The sequence below is a fragment of the Carassius carassius genome, chromosome 34 (assembly GCF_963082965.1).
Source record: "Carassius carassius chromosome 34, fCarCar2.1, whole genome shotgun sequence".
NCBI classification, from domain to species: domain Eukaryota; kingdom Metazoa; phylum Chordata; class Actinopteri; order Cypriniformes; family Cyprinidae; genus Carassius; species Carassius carassius.
Window position 1 is genome coordinate 10,268,668 of NC_081788.1, and position 23,971 is coordinate 10,292,638.

The 23,971-nt window shown below is 40.0% G+C and overlaps 1 protein-coding gene across 1 annotated transcript in view; it reads left to right on the forward strand.

Moving 5' to 3' along the window:
- The window catches only part of LOC132114861 (transmembrane protein 132D-like), a 61,710-nt gene extending 59,165 nt beyond the window's left edge, over positions 1 to 2,545 (forward strand). The window contains exons 11-12 of the mRNA XM_059523224.1: positions 1,557 to 1,746; positions 1,851 to 2,545. Coding sequence (XP_059379207.1) covers positions 1,557 to 1,746; positions 1,851 to 2,545 — 885 coding nt within the window. The remainder of the gene's footprint in view (positions 1 to 1,556; positions 1,747 to 1,850) is intronic.
- Positions 2,546 to 23,971: the final 21,426 nt, after the last annotated feature.

Consider the following 23,971-nt stretch of genomic DNA (forward strand, 5'->3'; position numbering starts at 1 on the left):
TATCGTTTGCGATTGACGACGCGATTGACAATGTTGTGATAAGTAGGCTATACCAACTTTGTAACTCGTTACCCCCCCCCCCCCCCACACACACACACACACTGGACATAGCAAATACAGGAAGCTATCAATCAAGAAGGTATCAGGATTATGAGTTATTTTTCATTTTTAGTTTTTGATTAATCTCTTGGATTAATCATTAATTTTGACAGCACTATAATCTTTATTGTATATAGACAACTATACAAGGCTAATTGTTTTTTAGCCTCCACCAATGTTCTTGTCCATTGCCCTTGCAGATTCCTGCAGCTAAACTTGGATGTACATTTACATTCCATTAAAGATGACATGCCTCTGAAGTTTGACTTTTTGCACCATAACAATACTTATAGGCAACTATAGGGTGCCCATATGAGCCATTTTCCCAGGACACGTCCTTACCAGGATTTTTATATTGCCTAAAATATCCAGATTTTGGCTGTTTGTGCTTTGCAGATCGATCATTGTATGGCATTCATAAGAGCTATAGAGAGCAGAGCAGACGGCTCCTTATTCATTAAAACCACTCTCTTGGTACTTTGGTGTCATACAATGATTGGTGCGCAGCGACGCTTCAAGTTGAATGAACGAACAAACACCTAACATGTACGTGTATTTGCGTTACTCTGATCGTTCTCTGTAGATCTCACCTTATCACACGCCACGATTGGTTGATTATGTAACATACCTGCATGTTATTGGTCAAACTACTTTGGATGTTTTAGGCAATATAGAAATTCTGGCAAGGACGCGTCCTGGGAAAATGGCTCATATGGTCACCCTAGGCAACTAGTCATCATATCTCTAGTTCTTTAATGTATTTGCATTGTACTAAAGTACATTCATTTTCAATGGGCATATATGTGGCTGAAACAGGTAGCCTAGTGCATCCCAAATTTTTCAACATGAACATTTTAATATAACATTATAGTCATTATGGCCTATGGCTTTTAGAATAATGTTTTTTTGACGAGGTGGGGTAGTGCACAATAGGCCCCTGTGGCGCGGCCTAAGCTTTTGTTCTTAATGGCATTTTTTTCCCTTACATTACTTTTACTTTTATACTTTAAGTAGTTTTTTAAACCAGTACTTTTACACTTTTACTTGAGTAAAAAGCTTGAGTTGATACTTCAACTTCTACAAAAGTCTTTTTAAACCCTAGTATCTATACTTCTACTCAAGTAATGAATGTCAATACTTTTGACACCACTGGCAATGTCAGCACAGGCGTTATAAACAGACTTTTGTGATATGGATTCGACAGCACCGGCACAAACAGTGAGTAACAGTGTTCATTAATGCCTGATCTGTGATCAGTGATTTCTGATGTGCGGCTAATTATTCAAGTTCACATAGACTTTCTTTCTAAATCGTTTAATACTGTTTATGCATCAGTGAATCAAGCCAGTGACTAAACGATCAACTTCACGTTGTTTCTCTTAGTAGCATGAAACAAATCTGTTATTTAAATTGTCACTTGGAAAAATAACAGGAGTGAGCGTGGTGATGAAGGAAAGGAAGCAGACTCAGAAAAGAAGCTGCAGCAGCCAGAACAGGTTTCAAGCAGAAATTCAGAGTCTGAGCTAGAGGAAAGGGCCTTGATGAAGATTACCCCCACAGCCAGGTCGACAGCACAAGACTCAACTGTTGGCAGCATTTCAAATGATTTGGGAATGGGACAGGCTAACGATGCCTCTGCTGGAATTAGTAAACCTGGGAATATTTTAAATAATGGAAATTTCTTTAGTACAGGAAAAGCTGACAACGATGGTCACACAGGAATTTCCTGGAGTAGGAATGAGGTACCTGAGGGTTCAATGTTAAGCACTGGGAAGGATTCTGGACGAACTACGATAACTACCTTCCCCAAGTGGAAATCCCCAATCAGGAGCCAAAAAATGACTATGGAGATGCTGATGATGATGACATTGAGGGACTACTTTCAAACCGTCCACTTACGGACCTGGAGATCGGGATGTATGCATTACTGGGAGTCTTTTGCTTGGCTATCATAGTAGTCATGGTACACTGTGTGTTATACTTGGTTAAATTTAGGCACAAGCAGACACCTGGTCAAGTTTCTGAGCAGACTGGTCACCGGCATGACTGGGTATGGCTGGGTACAGATGCTGAGCTGGTTATGAATGTCACTGGAAGCCCATTAGAGCAGGATGCTCATAATATGTCTGTGATCGACATAGGACCCAATACGGAGCCTTGTGGCACTCTCACTCGAAGGAACTCTTGCCAGGTGTCTTCTGTATCAAATGACTCTAATGTGTCACATGTAGGATCCCCTAAAGCAAAACCAATCCGAAGTGAATCCCTACATTCACCCACTAGTAAGAGGAAAAGGGTCCAGTTCACAACCTTCACATCCTTGGATCTGCAAACTCCTCCCAAAACTTTACCACAAGAGAATGGACATGGAATTAACTGGGTGGGAAAGGAAGACAATTGTAAGACACCTGAGGTGCCAGCTGCTGAGGCTTTGCAACAGCTATAATTGTTGGGTCACATGCTGCCTGATTTATGCATCCATAATGTATATCTCTATACCAGGACTAGGGACTCTTGTTTCCTGTCCTAGAGAGTTTAGCTTCAACCTATGGTCACCTGAATGCCTTCTTTCTTTGGAAAAGTTGTTCTGTTGGTCTGTGCTATACAGGATTTTGGTCAAGATAATAAGTACAGCTTTATGGCTTTAATAAGGACATCTTTGTGAGTAGATTTTGTGAAAGATTGATTCTACCCTGATTACTGATCACGATAAAAGGGATAGAACACAATCTTGCTATTTTTGAGGATTATTAAAATTACACCCCCCCCCCCCCCAAAAAAAAACCTTCAGGTTATTAGTTAAGCTCAATGGGAAATGTAAAGATATAAAGGAATACTCCACCCAAAAATTTACATTTGTACACAGCATATGGTGATATGGAGAGACAAAGGACATCGTTGACAAAGCAATTATTGAATAAAGTAATTATTTTTGTTTTCTTTGCTTACAAAAAGTGTTCCCATCGCTTTATATTACCCAAATTGCACGTCTGATGGCAGATGGACTATTCTGAAGATGACTTTCATACCTTTTATGGACTTTGACATTGTTATTTTCTTGGCAGTCTATGGGACAGTCTCAAGCCTCCAGGTTTTCATCCAAAATATCTTAAATTGTGTTCCATAGATGAAAGAAGCTTTTACGGGTTTGGAACGACATGAGGGTAAGTGATTAATGACAAAATTTTGGGTTGAGTTTCCCTTTAAGAGAGTAAATTGTCATTCTTTCTATAGAGCCAAACTGAGATAACACTTCATTACACTGATATCTTCTGTTTGACTGTTGCATCCTTCCATTTTTTATACAAATGCACATGTGAATATTGTACCAATAAGTTCACTGTGTTTGAAGATATTTTACCACCCTCCATTTGTATGTACAGTCAAGTGTTTCATTTTCCATTAAAAAACCACACGATAAGGCCACATTCAGTGCTTTGTGCTATGGTAAGAAATAGAAACCATTTAATTATAAATGAATGGTTGTTTTCATCTTTTGTAATCTGTTATCTTTCAATACTGAAAAATAAAGCACTGTTGGTGTGTCCCAGGTTTTCATATTGGTAAAAACATTTGTTGTAACTCCATGTTTGGAGGTAAATGAAAATAGTATAGTAATAAAAACATTTTACATTTTCGAATGAAAATGAGTGGCGCTTACCCATACAAAACTCCACATCACAGCAAAGCTGGAGTTGGTAAATTTTCCCACAGTTTAACAATATTATGTTATGCAGACATATGGCTGAGAACACACACACAGGCCAAAAATGTTCACGAGTTCAGCGCAGCACTAATGTATATATTTTACCTCTATAGTGGAACTAAAATTCAACAAATTTTAAGTAGTTTGTATACAAGTGTTTATAGTATATTTTATTGTGCCACGAAATTGAAAGAAATGTAGATACAATCAAAAAAATAAATTCATAGTTTAAGATTTGAGACATACAGTCTGTTACAAACAGAATAACCAAACACAAACCTTAATCCCTGAACAAAGTATCTTTCAATAAATAAAAAATACTCAGAAGAGTAAAATGTGTCTATAAAAAAAAATATATATATATTGTGTTTAATTTATTGAACAGAGAACATCACTGTTCTTCATCTTGGCTTTAGAGAAAAACAGTTTGGCAGCTGAATCAGCTTAAGACTAACAGATAACTGTTTTTGTAGTTTATTAAGCCTGTAAATCTCGGCCTTGACACAGTTTAAAAATGTTAAATCTCTCATTTTTACAACAGGGTGTAATTTGTACCAGACAAACTAAATGTAGCACCTCTTAAACTGGATTGGGCATCTATTCTAGTGGATCTCCCACGCTACATTTCTTTAGAGAAATCAAGTATAGTACATTTTAGCCATTTTTAGTTTATTGTATGTCTTGCCTGTCATGTCATATCCCAGACAGTATGTACACATGAATGCAAGCTGTCGGTTGAGTTCAAGCTGAGATCCTCCTAAGAGTAGGAATCTTTCTTGCTAGTGAAGTAATTTCAACACGATCTTAAACCAGAAAACTTACAACCACTGTGGTAACACTGGCACTTTTACCCAATCGTCACTACAGCCAAACACCACAACACAGCTAAAGTAGAACGCAAAGACTTGCAATCATGCAGCTGTCTGTGCACACAGCAAGAGCTCGGCCATTTGCAGTGCCGAATGAATGTCAGACAAATGCTTCTAGATAAATTACTACCCCTCAAAAAAGAAAAACTAGCAGATCTGTCACCAGTCCTTGTTCCAAGACTTGATAAATTGTAATTTAAGCACTGAGTTAATGTATAGTAAAATGTGTGTTCCTTTTCACTTCTCACCAGTTCTTCCCCTTAGCCCATGGTCATCCAGCAGCTTTCTGGACAAGCTTACAAATTCCTGTAGAAACAATACTGAAAATATTGTTGAGGCTTCACTTTTTCTTTCTGTTATTTTTGTCTTTATTATTATTTTTTATTTTTATTTATAAAATATGTCTGTTATCCATGAAATAGCCATGATATTATCTATTTTCCAAAAGTGTATTTGATGTTTATATACACAAACACACAATCTTTCAAAACTTTTGGGTCAGTAAGATTTTTACAGAGAAATGCTGATTTTTTTTTTTTTTTAAGAAATAAATACTATTAGTAAGCAAAGAATATGGAAGCATATGGGTAGCATTATTCAATTTGGGATGTAATATTCAAAATGACAATGCATTATGTAAAATGACAATGCATTTCTGTATTTACATTTACATTTTCCAATACATTTGTGCAACGTTTGGTGCAAAATGAAAATGAAAATTAAATTACATAATTTTCATTTGCCATTTCATACACCAGTTTTAATATGTAAAATGAATACTAATTGGAACGCTTTATTAGTTGCAAAATTAAAATTAAAATGCATTACAGAAATGATAAGATATGTATAACATGTTCAAGCAAAAACTGTGGCTAAATGATCATTTAAATGCTATTTTTCTTAAATGCATTAACACTCACAGTCAAGACACTTAAGATTGCATTTTCATTCAGTGTCCCGCAATGAATGTAGCAAAATTCAATGTGCACATTGAAAACGCATTCCGAGCCGATCACGTCTCCGCCCCCTCCCGACACGTCAATCACTGCGTGAACAAGGCGGGGCTTGCAGAAGATCAGAGACTCAAATCTCAAGAAAAGGATTCAAGTGAGAGAACATGGACAAGACAGTTGGTCCGTGTACGTTTTGATCATTTCGGTTTATGGCTTCAATATTTAATTCGCACTTGTGGGCGGAGCTGAAACGCTGCTTTCATCTGATTGGTCGAATCGCTCCAGCTTCAGCTCGGTCTTTTCATTCTTTCAGGCAGAATAAGAGTCAGTGCGAATGAAGCACCGCTCACTGTTAATTAGCATAATATTTGAATCAGATGATGCTGGCCAAATAATTCGTGCTGCTGAGACCTGCAAATTATTTCTAGGTTGTAGTATTGTATGAATATTGTCCCACTGATAAATACAGTGCAAATAGTTCTGTCTTTGGATAAAAGTGAAGTGGAAATAAAAATCAATAATAGACTGAACAGTTCCATGTCTGTAACATTTACCACTCTCATATTTTAAGTCATAAAGCACTAGGTATGTGTGTGACATTAATAAATAATTGTAAAAAATAATATAGTTACATTTCTAAATAAAAATAGTAAAATTAGCTCTGTGCTGCTCAGTGCTCCTGTAGCCTACCCCAGAGCGCCCTCTCGCGGCTGTAGACGGTAATGTTTTTTCTTGGTTCTGAATAAATGCGACTTTATAGTCTAGTGCGACTTACATATGTTTTTTTCCTCGCCATAACGTATTTTTGGACTGATGCAACTTATACCGAAAAATACGGGTAACATTATTATTATTATTTATTATGAGAGTAATTGACACAGACTAGAACTTTAATGTTTCACCAAATTCAGCTCAGATCTTCAGACTCGTCTGACTCGTGTTGCTGTATAACTGGCCAGACTTACCTTCCCAAGAAATCCTATTTAATTTTATTTCATAAATGTAACTATATTTATTTCCACTTCACTTTAATCCAAGGAGACAGAACTATTTGCACAGTTTATATCAGTGGGACAATATTTATACAATACAGTATACAACCTAGAAATAATTTAACAGGGTCTCTTGCAAGTCGCAGCAGCACGAATTATGTGCCCAGCTACATCTGATTCAAATATTATGCTAATTAACAGTGAGTGTAGTTTCAGACATTACAGTGCTTCACTCGCACTGACTCTTATTCTGCCTGAAAGAATGAAAAGACCAAGCTGAAGCTGGAGCGATTCGACCAATCAGATGAAAGCAGCGTTTCAGCTCCGCCCACAAGTGCGAATGAAATATTGAAGCCATAAACCGAAATGATCAAACCGTAGACGGACCAACTGTCTTGTCCATGTTCTCTCACTTGAATCCTCTTCTTGAGATTTGAGTCTCTGACCTTCTGCAAGCCCCGCCTTCACGCAGTGATTGACACGTCGGGAGGGGGCGGAGATGTGATCGGCTCGGAATGCATTTTCAATGTGCACATTGAATTTTGCTACATTCATTGCGGGACATTGAATGAAAATGCAATCGTAAGTGTCTTGACTGTGAGTGTTAATGCATTTAAGAAAAATAGCATTTAAATAATAATTTTGCCACAGTTTTTGCTTGAACATGTTAGACATATTTAATCATTTCTGTAATACATTTTAATTTTAATTTTGCAACTTAAGCATTAAAATTAGTATTCATTTTACATATTAAAACTGGTGTATGAAATGGCAAATGAAAATTATGTAATTTAATTTTCATTTTCATTTTGCACCAAACGTTGCACAAATGTATTGGAAAATGTAAATGTAAATACAGAAATGCATTGTCATTTTACATATTGCATTGTCATTTTGCATATAACATCCCAAATTGAATAATGCTACCCATATGCTTCCATACAAAGATGCATTAAATTGAAATGACAGTAAACCCCTTTGAACCTGAAAGAATCCTGAAAAAATGTTTTTTTCCACAAACTTATATTAATAATAAGATATTATAAAGTAATGTTTGTTAATAATAATAAGTGTTTCTTCAGAATAATTTGTGAAGTCTGATGTGATACTGAAGACTGGAGTAAAGCCTGCTGAACATTTAGCTGTAATAATAATTTATATTACAGATGTTTTTTTTTTTTTGTTTTTTTTTTGCCAGTCAAAATCCAACATTTGTGAGCATAAGAAAGCATTTACAAAAGTCTTACTGATCCCAAATATTTGAACTGTAGTATAAAACAATTCAAAATAAATCACTTTAAATGTATGGACAAAACAACTGTCTGTCTAATTAATGAACATATACAAGCCTTATTCTTTGAGGACAGTGAAATTACTCATGTCAGCTGCCCATGTTGGAACTTTGTTTGACTTAAAACACCTTCACTTCCAGTGACCCCCTGCTATTTACTCTTATCCACGGGTATCATGGGAGACTCTTGGTAAAGTTGGCTTTACACTGATGTGACAGGCAGGGTATAAAGCTCTCTTTCAGCTCAGCAGGATAACAGAAGCCATAAGGGAAAGGCAAACAGTTTTCATGTCATATGAAAGATTTGACCACAACTTGAGGCCTCTGTCTTTCAAACCAAATGTGTTTGACAAAAATGTGTCACAGGTTAAATTACACAGATGTGTAATATGCAGGATAATTTAGTCAGCTGATCAATGTCAACAAATGAACTACTTTACGGTGATATAAACTACTCTTCAAAAGTCTGGGGTCAGTAATGCAATGCTGATTTTTCATATATTTTTGAAAAAAAAGAAAAGAAAAAGAAAAAGGAATTATTGGATGAATGGAAAGTTCAAAACAACAGCAGTTATTTTAAATCTTTTGTTACATTATACAGGTAGGCTTTACTGTCAATTTAATGTGTCTAGAGAACTATACATGACTTTTTTCATGTACTGTAGTGAAGCATTGAACTAATCATCAGAGATCTTGTAAGCCTTAACAAGGCCCTTTGTTCTCCAAGATAAAGTCCAGTCTTAAACCTCTCATTTAGCTACTTAAAAGGCAGAGATCAAGGCTTAGCGCAGTACACAGATGTCACTCATGCTAGACAAGTTTAAACAAACATTTGGCACTCAGAAATCAGAAGAAAAATGCTTCTTGGTTAATTAATGATAGAAGAAAGTGACAGCTTTGGGGCGATTTTTTTTCTTAAATCTGACTTTTCAAACTAAGTTATATGTGGCCAGATCTGATATTTATTTTAGTTTTATTTTTTCTGTGCAGACATTAGTTTTTTCTAGTGCGTCCACACTGGTTATCATAATAGCAATAGATCTGCACAGGTTCACTGTGCATGAGGCTGTAGCATTGATTTACCATGATATTTTATTAAATTAAATCAGATCTGATCATTCAGGCTGACAGATTATTTATGCAATATAAAAGTATCACAGTTTCCCCAAAAATATAAAGCAGCAAAACTGAACAAGAAATGTTTCTTGAGCAGTAGATCAGCATATTAGAATGATTTCTGAAGGATCACGTGACACTGATGACTGGAGTAATGATGCTGCAAATTCAGCTTTACCTTCACACGAGTAATATTATATTAGAATATTTTATTTATTATATAAAAATCGAAAAATGTTAATGTCGCACAGTATTAAAAATGTATTGTGATGTCTTTCAAAAACCTTGAAATAAAAAAATCTAATGGTAGTGTATGTTGCAATTTAATCTGTATTTGACGTGTGAAATTATCACCACATTCTGTCACTGTACAATTTAATTGCACAATAGTAAGTGTGTTTTACCACTACAGTAATGCTTATAATCCTCCAAATGGCATCATGCAAACTGCATCAGAGGTGATTTGAACTGTAGCACACTGACCTACTGATCAAGATTGAAAAGAGAGGCTTGTAGAGCTCTTTAAATTAGGGGTCAAAGCTTAGCATAGGTGACAGGTGTTTTCGAGGGGCTCATGGCACATACAAATAAATGGTAAATGGACTGCATTTATATAGCGCTTTCAACAGACCACATGGCCATCCAAAGCGCTTTACAATTTGCCTCACATTCACCCATTCACACACTCATTCACACACCGACTGCGGTGTCTGCCATTCAAGGCGCCATCCAGCTCGTCGGGAGCAGCTGGGGTTAGGTGTCTTGCTCAAGGACACCTCAACACTTGGTCAGGTGGAGCCAGGGATCGTACCACCAACCTTCCGGTTTGTAGACAACCTACATGAACCACTGAGCCACTGCCGCCTTATAGTCACAATTGCCCTGACTTGCAAACAAACATCAACGTTTTCATATACAGTACACTTTTCGGTGCTTCTCAAGAGAACTAAGATTTTCAGATATGCTATTGCTTTTAATACATTTGAGATAAGCATTATAAATAGATGTTTGGAAATTGCTTAGAGAACCAGATTGTTTTAGGGATAGAAGTTTTGCCCCTTGACCTTTTAAGCTGCCTTGGGCTCCTCTCATCCGTTTAGCATGGAAGTACAATGATAGCTAAGTCTGTCTGTTCCCCCTAAAGAGCCAAAACAAGATAAAGCTTAGTCGCCAGCAGATAGAGATGGTGCTAAGAAGAGGAAGTCAACATTACTCTCCCTTTTACAGCAGTTTAATCACAAAGAAAAATAAAATATTTTGAGAAGAAAAAATATGTAAAATGGCAAGTTTGAGTCAAAATGATTATATTAGGTTTAAATTAAAACATTTAGTCAACCTCTCATTCTACACTTCTGAATTTTTATTCTATACTTTTTTTCTCATAAATTCAAGTGTTCTGCACTCATATCTATTTGTGATGAACAGACGGTTTTATTAATTGATAGCCTTATTATAATTCAATCACAGCTGAAATCTCATTCATGAATGCAATGCATAAATGTGTCACTTCAGGTTTTACATCAATGATGGCAAACACAATAGAGCACGTCAGTCAGCTTCCAAAAGTAAAGATATTTTCTCCATAGGGAAATAGATTTTTAACAATACAGCTGCTGGTGATATAATTAGAATATCATCAAAAAGTTGATTTATTTCACTAATTCCATTCAAAAAGTGAAACTTGTATATCATATTTATTCATTACACACAAACTGATGTATTTAAAATGTTTATATCTTTTAATTGTGATGTTTATAACTGACAACTAAGGAAAATCCCACATTCAGTATTTCAGAAAATTAGAATATTGTGAAAAGGTTCGATATTGAATTCACCTGGCACCAAGCTCTAATCAATTAATTAACTCAAAACACCTGCAACGCCTTTAAATGGTCTCTCAGTCTAATTTTGTAGGCTACACAATCATGGGGAAGACTGCTGACTTGTCAGTTGTCCAAAAGACGATCATTGACACCTTACACAAGGATGGCAAGACACAAAAGGTGATTGCCAAAGAGGCTGGCTGTTCACAGAGCTCCGTGTCCAAGCAAATTAATAGAGAGGTGAAGGAAAGGAAAAGATGTGGTTGAAACAATTGTAAAAGCAATAGGGATAACCGCACACCCTGAAGAGGATTGTGAAACAAAACCCATTAAAAAATGTGGGGGAAATTCACAAAGAGTGGACTGCAGCTGGAGTCAGTGCTTCAAGAACAACTACACGAAGACATATGCAAGACATGGGTTTCAGCTGTCACATTCCTTGTGTCAAGCCACTCTTGAACAACACACAGCGTCAGAAGCGTCCCGCTTCAAAAAGTACTGGACTCAGAGGCGTCGTGCCCATTCAAAGTGAGAATTTCTGAGATTTCAGATTTCTGAGCCAAGTGGATTTTAAATGCAGCTTCCAAACGAAAAAAAAAATTGCAGAATAATATTTTTTATATATTTCATACAATCACAGCGGTGAGAATAGATCGTTCAGTGCACAGCATCAGCTGCTAAATTCAAATCTGCGTTCGCTGGCTGGCGCTGAGCCAGAGACCGACGCGTTCGTACAACGCTTCATGATAACCAATGCGCTTATGGATGCAATTTTTTATGGATGTTTTGTTCACTTGCTCGCTGACTGAATTATTTAGCGAATTCTCTCATCAGAAACAACAAAAAGTGCAGATGTGCGTACGAATGTAAGTAAGATATTCGTTTCATAATGTAAAGTGCTTCAGTGATTTTAATGGGAGTTTTTGAGAGTGCCTGAACTCTGGCTAGACTGAATGAAAATGTTTTTTGATAATGTAAATGTTCTTTACTCTCTGTAAAATGAAAGTGTTAAAATAAGTATCTTACAATATTGTTATTAAAATTTACATTAAATGCAAATTCAGTCGTATTAAAAATATTTTATGGCATGATATGGCACTTAAGTAAAAAGTCAGGTTTTTATGTGTAGTTAATAGATTACACTACATTTCCATATATTGATCAAATAACAATCTATAAAGGTGCAAAACGCGTTTACCTACACATATTTGAGAAACGAGATATTTCCTGATATATTAAGCATGTTTGGAATTGTTTTGAATAAAAAGGAAAAAAAAATATATAAAAAAAATAAGCCTATATCAGTTATACAGTGCTTTCGTAGAAAGACTTATACTCCCGAAATCCCCCCCAAATGTGCCCCCTCAAAAATCATGAATGCATGACGCCCCTGACTGGACTGCTGCTGAGTAGTCCAAAGTTATGTTCTCTGATGAAAGTAAATTTTGCATTTCCTTTGGATATCAGGGTCCCAGAGTCGGGAGGAAGAGAGGAGAGGGACACAATCCACGTTGCTTGAGGTCCAGTTTAAAGTTTCTACAGTCAGTGATGGTTTGGGGTGCCATGTCATCTGCTGGTGTTGGTCCACTGTGTTTCCTGAGGTCCAAGGTCAACACAGCCATATACCAGGAAGTTTTAGAGCACTTAATGCTTCCTGCTGCTGACCAACTTTATGAAAATGCAGATTTCATTTTCCAACAGGTCTTAGCACCTGCACAAAGTGCCAAAGCTTCCAGTATCTGGTTCAAGGACCATGGTATCCCTGTTCTTATGAGGCCAGCAAACTCGCCTCACCTTAACCTTAGAAAAACTATGGGGTATTGGGAAGAGGAAGATGCGATATGCCAGAACCAAAAATGCAGAAAAGCTGAAGGCCACTATCAGAGCGACCTGGACTCTCATAACACCTGAACAGTGCCACAGACTGATCGACTCCATGCCACGACGCATTGCTGCAGTAATTCCAGGCAAAAGGAGCCCAAAGTATTGAGTGCTGTACATGCTTATACTTTTCATTTTTATACTTTTTAGTTGGACAAGATTTTAAAAAATCCTTTCTTTGTATTGGTCTTAAGTTATATTCTAATTTTCTGAGATACTGAATTTTGGATTTTCCTTAGTTGTCAGTTATAATCATCAAAATCAAAAAGAAATAAACATTTGAAATATATCAGTCTGTGTGTAATGAATGAATATAATATACAAGTTTCACTTTTTCAACGGAATTAATGAAATAAATCAACTTTTTGATGATATTCTAATAATATGACCAGCACCTGTAACTGATAAAACTTTAAAGACAGACCAGTTCTGAGCTAAGAGATTGTTGTATGCTTGTGTTGAACCAATCTATTTGCATTAGTTCTACTTAATTTTTATAACAGAATTTGTGGTGAAAATCTACATTACCCATGATGCTGATACATAAAAAATTCCATCAACCACAAGTCTGTCTCCCTACAGTCTCAAAATACATAAATATTTGTGCATGCAATATATTTTCCCCCATCAAATAATGCCGACCATGTGTACAAAGAAAACAAAAATAATGACTCTATTCAACAATTTCTTCCCTTCCATGTCAATCTCCGCAGCTGTTTCTGAGAGTACCATGATGCCTGCATGTGCTGCTGATGCAGGAGCCAGTGTTCTGATGTAGAACCCAGATGTGCTGCACCTTGTTTACAAGCAGAGGAATTTATACACGTGTCATGATACTGTCATGAACCTGCGTCAAACACTTACACAGAAGATAATAAATTGTTGAATAATATATATTTTTTTCTTTGTGCACAAAAAGTTCTAGTTTCATAAAATTAGGATTGAATCACTGATGTCACATGGACTATTTTAATGATGTCCTTATACCTTTCTGGACCAAAAACCATTTCAGTTGCATTGCTGTCTATTATGCAGGGTCCGAAAGCTCTCATATTTCACAAAAAATATATTGATTTGTGTTCAGAAGATAAACAGTGGTCTTACAGGTTTGGAATGACATGAAGATGAGTAATTAATGACGGAATTTTCATTTTTGGGTGAACTATCCCTTTAAATACACTGGATTCCACCATTCTCATGTCGGATCACCTTCTACATATAAAGGCTGCTATTTTTTATTTTATTTTTTTATTTATTTTTGCTATTTGCTCTTAACATGGATTAAAGACATCAACATTCTTACCTGAGGGCCTGAGTACAGCAGTCCTGTGACCTCATGCTCGACTATTGCAGCATTTCCAGAAACATGTTTAGAACAGTTAAGAAAGAGGGGAATTTAAAAAATACTGGAAAGATTACAGAGAGAAATATTTTAAAAAGCACATGAATGTTCATGTGTGTATGTGTGGGTCTTTACTAGCAGAAATAAGGAGACTTTGAAGAACAAGTACCATAGAGTGAAGAAGAGAGATGAAAGTAAAGAAGAGAAGATCAAGGAAGATGAAGACGTCAGATGGTATTTACCTCTTGACACTCTCCTCAACCCCTGCGGTTAACACTGGAACTATCTAAAATGAGACATTAGATTTTCAGTGACAAACATTATTTGCCTTTAAAAACCCAATTGGAAGACTATTTTATTTGGTAAGATTTACAGAAAACCTACAAATAATTTAAAAAAAAATATATAATTTATATATTTATTATTATTATTATTATTAAATATAATTTAACTTTACATAAAATTTTAATTCAAAACAAAATACATATAAAAAAAGTCTCCAAGCAACATTAATGTTAATATTTAATACATATTATGTTACAAGCATTTATCATCAACAATCAGTTTTTATTCATTATTAGTATTAGTATTATTACCATGCATATTATATTTTTTACTATTACTATTGGTCATTTAAAAAGAAAAAGAAAAAAAAAAAAGAAAATTCTCTCATTTTGAATGCCTTTTTAATTCATGAAAATATGCAGTAATTAGTGTAATTGGCCAATAATGTAGTAACAACAGGCACACAGTCCTAAGACTGCAGTAACATTGCAAATAATTAATAATTAAAATAAAATAAAATTACATTCAAATTATTCCCCACATGAGACTCAGTAATTTAAGGTCACGTTGTGATGAGATGAATGTTTTTTTTTTCTGTTATTATGCAGAAGTTCTTATGGCTTATCTTTGCTTATAAGCAATAAAGAGCACAAATCCCATGTTGCTGCTTTTTCCCCCTATTGCTTTATTTTCATTGCCTGTAAAATACGGTTAGTAATAAAAAATCATGGTTTCTGGCCAGGACAAAGTTTCACTGATCATAATTTCCTACATGGCCAGTTGTCCTGAGGGAAAAAAAAAACACAAATCCCATAGATTTCCAGAGATTATGGTCAGGGCAGGGTTGTTGCTCAATCTGATTCATTACAATGAGGGCTTAGTGTGTATAGCTGGCCAAGGCGGCTGCAGCAACCACAGCACATGCAGTTTGGGTCAAAGGTTATATGAGTGTGTGAGCATTACAAATCCTGTTTGTCTTGATTCCAATGTCTGACTATTAAATTTTTTCTATGTGAAATGTGATATTTGATGCACATTTGAACCTAAATTATATCATAATTTGAGATTATTGCTTAAACTAAAGCTGCTGGCTAAGAACACACCATGTGATCAGTCCTTCCCACAGAACATGCTGAAATCCATGATCCTTAAAGGGATAGTTCACCCAAAAATACCCCTACCCTCAGGGCATTCAAGATGTAGGTGACTTTGTTTCTTCAGTAGAACACAATGATGATTTTTACCTCAAACTGTTGCAGTCTGTTGCAGTCATATAATGTAAGATCATGGGAATCATGGCTTGAGGCAAAAAAAAAAACATACAGTACACAAACAAAACCAAGTAAAACCCTGCGGCCCTTGACGATACATTGATGTGTAAAGCCCCAAACGATCAGTTTGTGCAAGAAACTGAACAGTATTTATATAATTTTTTACCTCTGATTTTCACAGCAATGTCTGAACTGTCCTGAGTGCATTCCCATATTCTTCTTCAGCTTGTGCAGATCACAGATATATAAGTGCATTAACGCCACCTATCTCAAAGGGAGCATTAACACTAACTACAGTCTAAATTAGGAGTGTTAAAGGTCCATTTGAGAGATAGTTGGGGGTAATGCGCTTGTAAGTCTACGAGCTCCCATAAAGCAAGAAGAAGAAGAAGACGTGAATGGCTCAGGACAGTTTAAACATTGTGGTGAAAATCAGAGGTAAAAAAACGATATAAATACTGTTCAGTTTCTTGCACAGACCGATCATTTTAAGTCTTTACACATCAATGTATCGTCATCGAAACAGAATGTCTAATGACCACATATAGAAAGACCTCGTCAGTGCATCTGTTCTTATTATATTTGCTTTAGAAATGTTTTTTTTATTGTATTCTTTATTTTGTATTGTATTGTATTGCATTCTGTAATTTTGTATTGCATAAACTGTTGTGTTTTCCTTTCGAGTCACAACTAAATGGCATTTTCTGAAATATTTTATACAGTGCATCAAATTGTCACAGTGTCTGGGTTGTGTTTCCTGGGTTTCCACTAGATGTCCTCCTTTCCCACGGTGTCTGTCACTTCATTAATCACATTCCTTATGTCCCTGCTTAATTATTGCACCCAGCTGTCACTAATTACCAATCATCACACTCTGTCAGTTTCCCATTAGCGCTTGTCTCTCCTTGTGTATTTAACCCGGTCTGTCTCAGTATGTGTTACGGAGTCCTTGTGTGAATTCATGTCCGTCAATCAGTCTTGCCCTTGCCTTGTGTTCGTGTTTTGTTTATGTTTTGGATGGATGTTTCCTATTGACCCCTGCCCGGATTACCCCTTAATAAAAGACTGTAATGAAAGTTCGATTGAGGTAGAGGAAGGAGACCAGGGTCGGCGTACGGGGCTCGTGAGATGCTTTATTTAACAGAATTTCAAAAACATAAAACAAACGCGGCAGGGACGCGCACTTCACAGTCTCGCTCTGGAGTCACTACTGTCATCCTTGGTGAGCCACTTTCCAGCTTCTTGCTCTCTCACGAGTCCCCGTCTCTCTCGTCCTTCGCCAGCTGTCGCGCTCCTTAAATGATGGTTCCCCACGCCAATCACTGCAACGAGATCCAGCTGTTATTTGTTTCTCACCTGAACCACTTACCGCCGCTTGTATCTTCACTCGCTCTCCCATTGCAGACTTCGCTAAACCACGCCTCCCCCGCCACATACCCCCACCGCCCGACTCAGGCCGGATGGCTCCCTGGATGCAGCCCCCCCCCCCATTCCTGGAGAGGAAGTCGGCCACAGCCATCTGTGCCCCCGGCCTGTGAATCACCTTGAACTTAAACGGCTGTAAAGCTAGATACCAAAGGGTGATTCGTGCGTTGGTATCTGTCATGCGGTGGAGCCACTGGAGGGGAGCGTGGTACGAGCAGAGGGTGAACTCCCGTCCCAGGAGGTAGTAACAAAGGGTGAGAACCACCCACTTGATGGCCAAACACTCCTTCTCTATGGTGCTGTAATTAGTCTCCCTCTTTGAGAGCTTTCGACTAATGTACAGCACCGGGCGGTCCCCCCCCCCCACCTCCTTGGACAGGACCGCGCCCAGCCCCCTTTCCGATGCGTCGGTCTGCAAAAGAAAGGGGAGAGCAAAATTAGGAGAGTGCAGGAGCGGCCCGCCACACAGGGCAGCCTTAACTCGGGTAAAGGCCCGTTGGCACTGCTCCGTCCATTGGACCGTATCCGGTACCTCCTTTATAGTGAGGTCAGTCAACGGGCTGGTGAGGTCCGAATAATGAGGAATAAACCTCCTATAATATCCCACCAGCCTCAAGAACTGCCTCACCTCCTTTTTGATCTTGGGCCTGGGACAGGTTGCAATTGCTGCTGTCTTATCAATTTGGGGATGCACCTGCCCGTGGCCCAAGTGGAAGCCCAGATACTTTACCTCCACCCGCCCAACTGCGCACTTCTTCGGGTTGGCCGTTAGCCCCGCCCATCTCAGCGCCCTGAGGACCGCCCTCACATGCTCCATATGCCGCTGCCAGTCCCCACTATAGATGATAATATCATCCAGGTAGGCTGCGGCATATGCAGCATGGGGGCGCAGCACTCGATCCATGAGGCGCTGAAACGTAGCCGGGGCCCCGAACAAGCTGAACGGAAGCGTAACAAATTGGTGTAATCTGAACGGCGTGGTAAAGGCTGTCTTTTCTTTGGACATGGGAGATAAGGGGATCTGCCAGTATCCTTTAAGTCCAATGTCGAAAAAAAACGAGCCGTGCCTAACCGATCGAGCAACTCGTCAATTCGTGGCATTGGATAAGCGTCAAATTTAGAAACTGCATTCACCCTGCGATAGTCTACACAGAACCGTACCGAGCCGTCCGTTTTGGGCACCAAAACTATCGGGCTCGCCCAATCGCTGTGTGACTCCTCGATTACCCCCATCCCCAGCATGGCCTCTAATTCAGTCTGAACTACCTTTTTTTTGTGTTCAGGCAATCTATACGGCCGGCTGCGAATTACGACACCCGGCTCTGTCTCAATGTGGTGCTGAATCAGGTCCGTACGACCGGCTAGGGGCGAAAACACGTCCGCAAATTCTACCTGCAACTGCGCGATGTCAGTGAGCTGCGAGGGCGAGAGGTGGTCCCCTCCTAGGGCCAGTGCGAGGGGTTTTCCTTTAATAATCGCTTCTGGCCCGAGATCCTCCTCCCCACTCACTACCGTCGCTAGCAACACTGACTCCTCCCGCTCCATTTTTTAAGGAGGTTGAGGTGGTAGATTTGCCGTGAGTCGCCTCTATCCCTCCGTACTACCTCATAATTGAGATCTCCTATCCGCCGTGTGACCTCAAAGGGTCCTTGCCACTTGGCTAACAATTTGGAGCTAGAGGTTGGCAGTAATACGAGCACTTTATCTCCCAGTGTAAATACTCGCAGCTTAGCTCCCCGGTTTTTTAGCTGGCTTTGTCTGCCCTGGGCCCGGAGCAAATTCTCCATAGAGAGCCGCCCCAGTGTATGGAGTTTTGCGCGCAGGTCCAGAACATATTGAATTTCATTTTTGCTATCCGAGTGTCCGTCCTCCCAAGTCTCTCTCAGGACGTCTAGCACCCCCCGGGGCTGACGTCCATAGAGAAGCTCGAAGGGGGAAAACCCCATGGAGGCTTGGGGGACCTCACGCACAGCGAATAAGAGGGGTTCTAGCCAACGGTCCCAATTTTTCGCGTCTTCTTGTACGAACTTCCTGGATCATGGTTATTAATGTGCGATTAAACCGTTCGACCAGACTGTCCGTTTGTGGGTGATAGACGCTGGTACGCACCTCTTTAATGCCCAACAATCCGTACAATTCGCTTAACGTACGTGACATAAACGCAGTGCCCTGGTCCGTGAGAATCTCCTTTGGGATTCCCACGTGGGAGATTAAACGAAACAAGGCGTCCGCCACACTCTTTGCAGAGCGCCACTGCTTCAGGATACCGTGTCGCGTAATCCACTAAGACCAACGCGAAACGGTGTCCCCGTGCGGATCGCTCTAACGGCCCGATCAGGTCCATACCAATTCGCTCGAAGGGGACCTGCACTAGAGGAATAGGGTGCAAAGGCGCTTTTGTAATGGCCGGTGGGTTTACCAACTGACATTCCCGACAAGACGCGCACCACCTGCGCACGTTCTCGTGAATGCCTGGCCAAAAGAATCGTTAGACGATTTAGTGTTGCTGCTACTCCTAAGTGCCCTGCCATAGGATTACAATGCGCCGTCTGGAAAAGCATTTCCCGACCGCTCCGTGGTACTAACAGCTGGGTTGTATCTTCCTTTGTCTGAGCGTCGTGGGTCACTCGATACAACCGGTCTTTAATAACGGCAAAATACGGGTGGGATAGCGGATGCTCAGGGTGGAGGACCCGCCCATCAATCGAGCGAACCTGCTCGAAGGCATGTTTAAGTGTCTCATCCCGGGATTGTTGCAGGGGAAAGTCATCGCGGCTGGCAAGGTTTAGCCTCGCCACGCCGCTCGGTTCCCCTGGGACCGCCCCGCTAGGTCCTGGGATAGATTCTCCCACCTGAGCGCTCGCCCCGCCCCCCGGCCAGTTCTTTCCTCCAACGGCACCCGCTGTCAAACACCCCAGCAAATGTTAAAACGCAGGCCAATTCGTCCCCAAAATTAACGGATGCCGGAGGCGCGGACTAACGGCCACCTCCACACTATGCTCTTGGCCTCGAAATTTAATGCCTATGGCTTTTAATGGGTATTCCCTTATATCCCCTTTTTCCCGTTCCTCAGCCAAGATGGCGGAGCTGAGAACAAAGTATCTCCTGTTGACCTTCCAGAGTCGATTCAGGTGCCCATTGACTTTCCAGAGTTGAGTCAGGTTCCGTTTGACCCTCCAGAGTCGAGTCAGGTGCTCATGGACCCTCCAGTGTCAGGGTTAGTCACCGTCGACCTTCCAGAGTCAGGGTTAGTCACCGTCGACCTTCCAGAGTCAGGCTTAGTCACCGATGACCCTCCAGAGTCAGGGCTAGTCACCGATGACCCTCCAGAGTCAGGGCTAGTCACCGATGACCCTCCAGAGTCAGTAAATGTAAAATGGCAAAAATTAATAGAGAGGTGAAGGGAAGGAAAATATGTGGTTGAAACAATTATAAAAGCAATAGGGATAACCGCACACTCTGAAGAGGATTGTGAAACAAAACCCATTAAAAAATGTGGGGGACATTCACAAAGAGTGGACTGCAGCTGGAGTCAGTGCTTCATCGGCTAGTCACCGATGACCCTCCAGAGTCAGGGCTAGTCACCGATGACCCTCCAGAGTCAGGGCTAGTCACCGATGACCCTCCAGAGTCAGGGCTAGTCACCGATGACCTTCCAGAGTCAGGGCTAGTCACCGATGACCGTCCAGAGTCAGGAATAGTCACCGTTGATCTTCCAGAGTCAGGACTAGTCACCGTTGATCTTCCAGAGGCAAGACCACAAGGACGTGGTGACCACATTGACCACAAGGACGTGGTGGCCTTCTGCTCCGCCCTGGGGGGCTCTCGTCCTGACCACACGGTTGTGGTGGTCTTCCGCTCCGCCCTGGGGGACTCCAGTCTCGACCACAAGGATGTGGTGGTCTTCTGCTACGCCCTGGGGGGCTTCCGCCCTGACCACACGGTTGTGGTGGTCTTCTGCTTCCACCCTGGAGGGCTTTCGCCTTGACCACAGGGTTGTGGTGGTCTTCTGCTCCGCCCTGGAGGGCTTCCGCCTTGACCACAGGGGTGTGGTGGTCTTCTGCTCCACCCTGGGGGACTCCGGCTTCGACCACAAGGATGTGGTGGTCTTTTGTTCCGCCCAGGTGGGCGCCACATGATGTCCCTCATGGACTTATGTTTTGTGTTTTTTGGTTTCTGTTGTGTTTTCTGTCTGTTCCCATCTGTTAGCCTGGCCCCCTCCGTCCCTCCCCCTGAACCTCCTCCGGTCCACCTCCCTCCTGGTCTCCCTGTTTTGTGTTCACACTTCTGGTATCTGTTCCCCATGATTTTTTTTCTGGCCCCCCCCTGAGCCTCCACCTGTCCGCCTCCCTCCTGGTCTCTGTGTTGTGTCTTGTCGTGGAGCATCTGGGAGCCGCTCCGTAGAGGGGGGGTATTGTCACAGTGTCTGGGTTGTGTTCCCTGGGTTTCCATTAGATGTCCTCCTTTCCCACGGTGTCTGTCACTTCATTAATCACATTCCTCACGTCCCTGCTTAATTATTGCACCCAGCTGTCACTAATTACCAATCATCACACTCTGTCAGTTTCCCATTAGCGCTTGTCTCTCCTTGTGTATTTAACCCGGTATGTCTCAGTATGTGTTACGGAGTCCTTGTGTGAATTCATGTCCGTCAATCAGTCTTGCCCTTGCCTTGTGTTCGTGTTTTGTTTTCATGTTTTGATTGTGTTTGGTACTGACCCCTGCCTGGACTGTTTATGCTTTTTGGATTACCCCTCAAATAAAGACGTACTCGCGATTGGTTCGCTCTCCGTGAATCCTTGTATCACCGGTCGTGACACAAATAGTTTATATTTTGCATCATATCAATAATAAGTATACATATTTTCAATGACATTTCTTTAACTTGACTTTATTTACATATGAAGGAATGACCTTGAAGGAATCAAAAGTTATCAGATTAAATTGTGGTGCTTGGACTACATTACTGAATACTTTTTTCATTAAGTGATCTTTAACAGTAATGCAAAACATTTTTAAAGTAACCCTCCCAAGCCTGCTCAACTGATAAAAACTAGTAATAAAAAATAACAATATATTCATAATCAATATTATGTTTTCAGTTATGTTCTTGTATAAAAATGGCTAAAGTTAGAATGTTAGAACCAAAAGGACGCAGAAAACAAACAACACATCTGTGATTCATTTGATGTCATCAACATGAGCTCGCCGCTCCCAAAGAAACAATGAGTCTTACCACTCTTCAGATATTCTTATCAAACAAAACCACACAGCAGCTTACATGTGAACATCACTGGAGATGCAAAGACAAGAGAGACAAAAAAAAAAGGAAAATTTGTCTCCACCTGATGTGTGAATCACAAAGAAACATCACAGAACAAAAGTCAGTTTATGGCAGAAGGAAGCATTGAGGAGAGGTGGCTGCGGAAATAGGAAACACTGAAATGCTCAAGATACAAAATTCAGGAATAAATTAGGAAACAGTGAAGCCACCATGAGTTAGTCGACAGGATGTGTTGTCAGGTGCTGGCTTTGATTGGGTGGGAAATGTGTAAACAAAGTATGGAAGCCAATGGTGTGGGGAATTGGTTCATATTTTGGTGCTCATATTGTGAAAATAATTCAGACATCACAATAAGATCAATAAGATGCATTTAGAAAACAGGGTGAATTTTCATTTCATGCTGAATTTAAAAATCTTGCTCCAGAAAAAAGTGATTTGAACCCATCTGACCCATCATAATTACAAGTTCCTAACTTATGGCACTTTTCCACTTAGTAGTACGACTCGGCACGATACGGTATGGCTCGGCTAGGTTTGCGTATCCACTGCAGTCCTGTACCACTTTAGAGTGTGCAGGATTTTTCACATTGTTATAGTCTACTGCCGCAACTCATGAAAAACTTTTAAATTTCACCTCAACCGAGGTGGTACTAACATAAGTACCAGGTACCAGGTACTGTCCCATGTGGAAAACCCACCAAAAGTGAATCGTATCAAATCATACCATGCCGTACCATGCAGTGGAAAAGTGCCAGTAAATACACTGAAAAAAATTATAAATGCAACACTTTTGTTTTTGCCCCCATTTTTCATGAGCTTAACTCAAAGATCTAAAACTATTTTCTATGTACACAAAAGGCCTATTTCTCTCAAATATTGTTCACAAATATGTTTAAATCAGTGTTCGTGAGCACAGGTGTGGCATATCAAGATGCTGATTAGACAGCATGATTTTTGCACAGGTGTGCCTTAGGTTGGCCAAAATAAAAGGCCACTCTAAAATGTGCAGTTTTATCACACAGCACAATGCCAAAGTTTTGAGGGAGCATGCAATTGGCATGCTGACTGCAGAAATGTCCACCAGAGCTGTTACCTGTGAATTTAATGTTAATTTCTCTACCATAAGCCATCTCCAACATCCAACCAGCCTCACATCCACAGACCACATGTAACCACTCCAGCCCAGGACCTACACATCAGTGATGCGCGGGTTGATCCAAAATGAGCGGGTGCCTGCGGTCACCCGCAGTTGCCCGCGGTTATGAGTCATCCAAAAATATTTTTAATGATATTCGGGTCGCGGTCGGTCGGGTCGTTTGAAATAAAGATGCCAATTAAACCTTTGTAATTAATATAGTACTAGACACAATTTTGAAATACATATGCCTACACTTTATTGGCTGAATAGATGACGCGAAGATGACACACGAGCTCAGTCTGCAGGTAGAGGTGGAAGCGGCACAAGAAAAGGTGAAGACGCTGTTTTTGGTAAAACATTATTTTGACGACTTCATTAAGTTTTGTTTTATAGAAAACTCTTTTTAACCCTCTGGAGTCGATTAACGCGTATACGCGTTATGAGTCATTTTCTCCTGATAACCCCGAAAAGAACCTAAATTACACTTTCAGTTTTG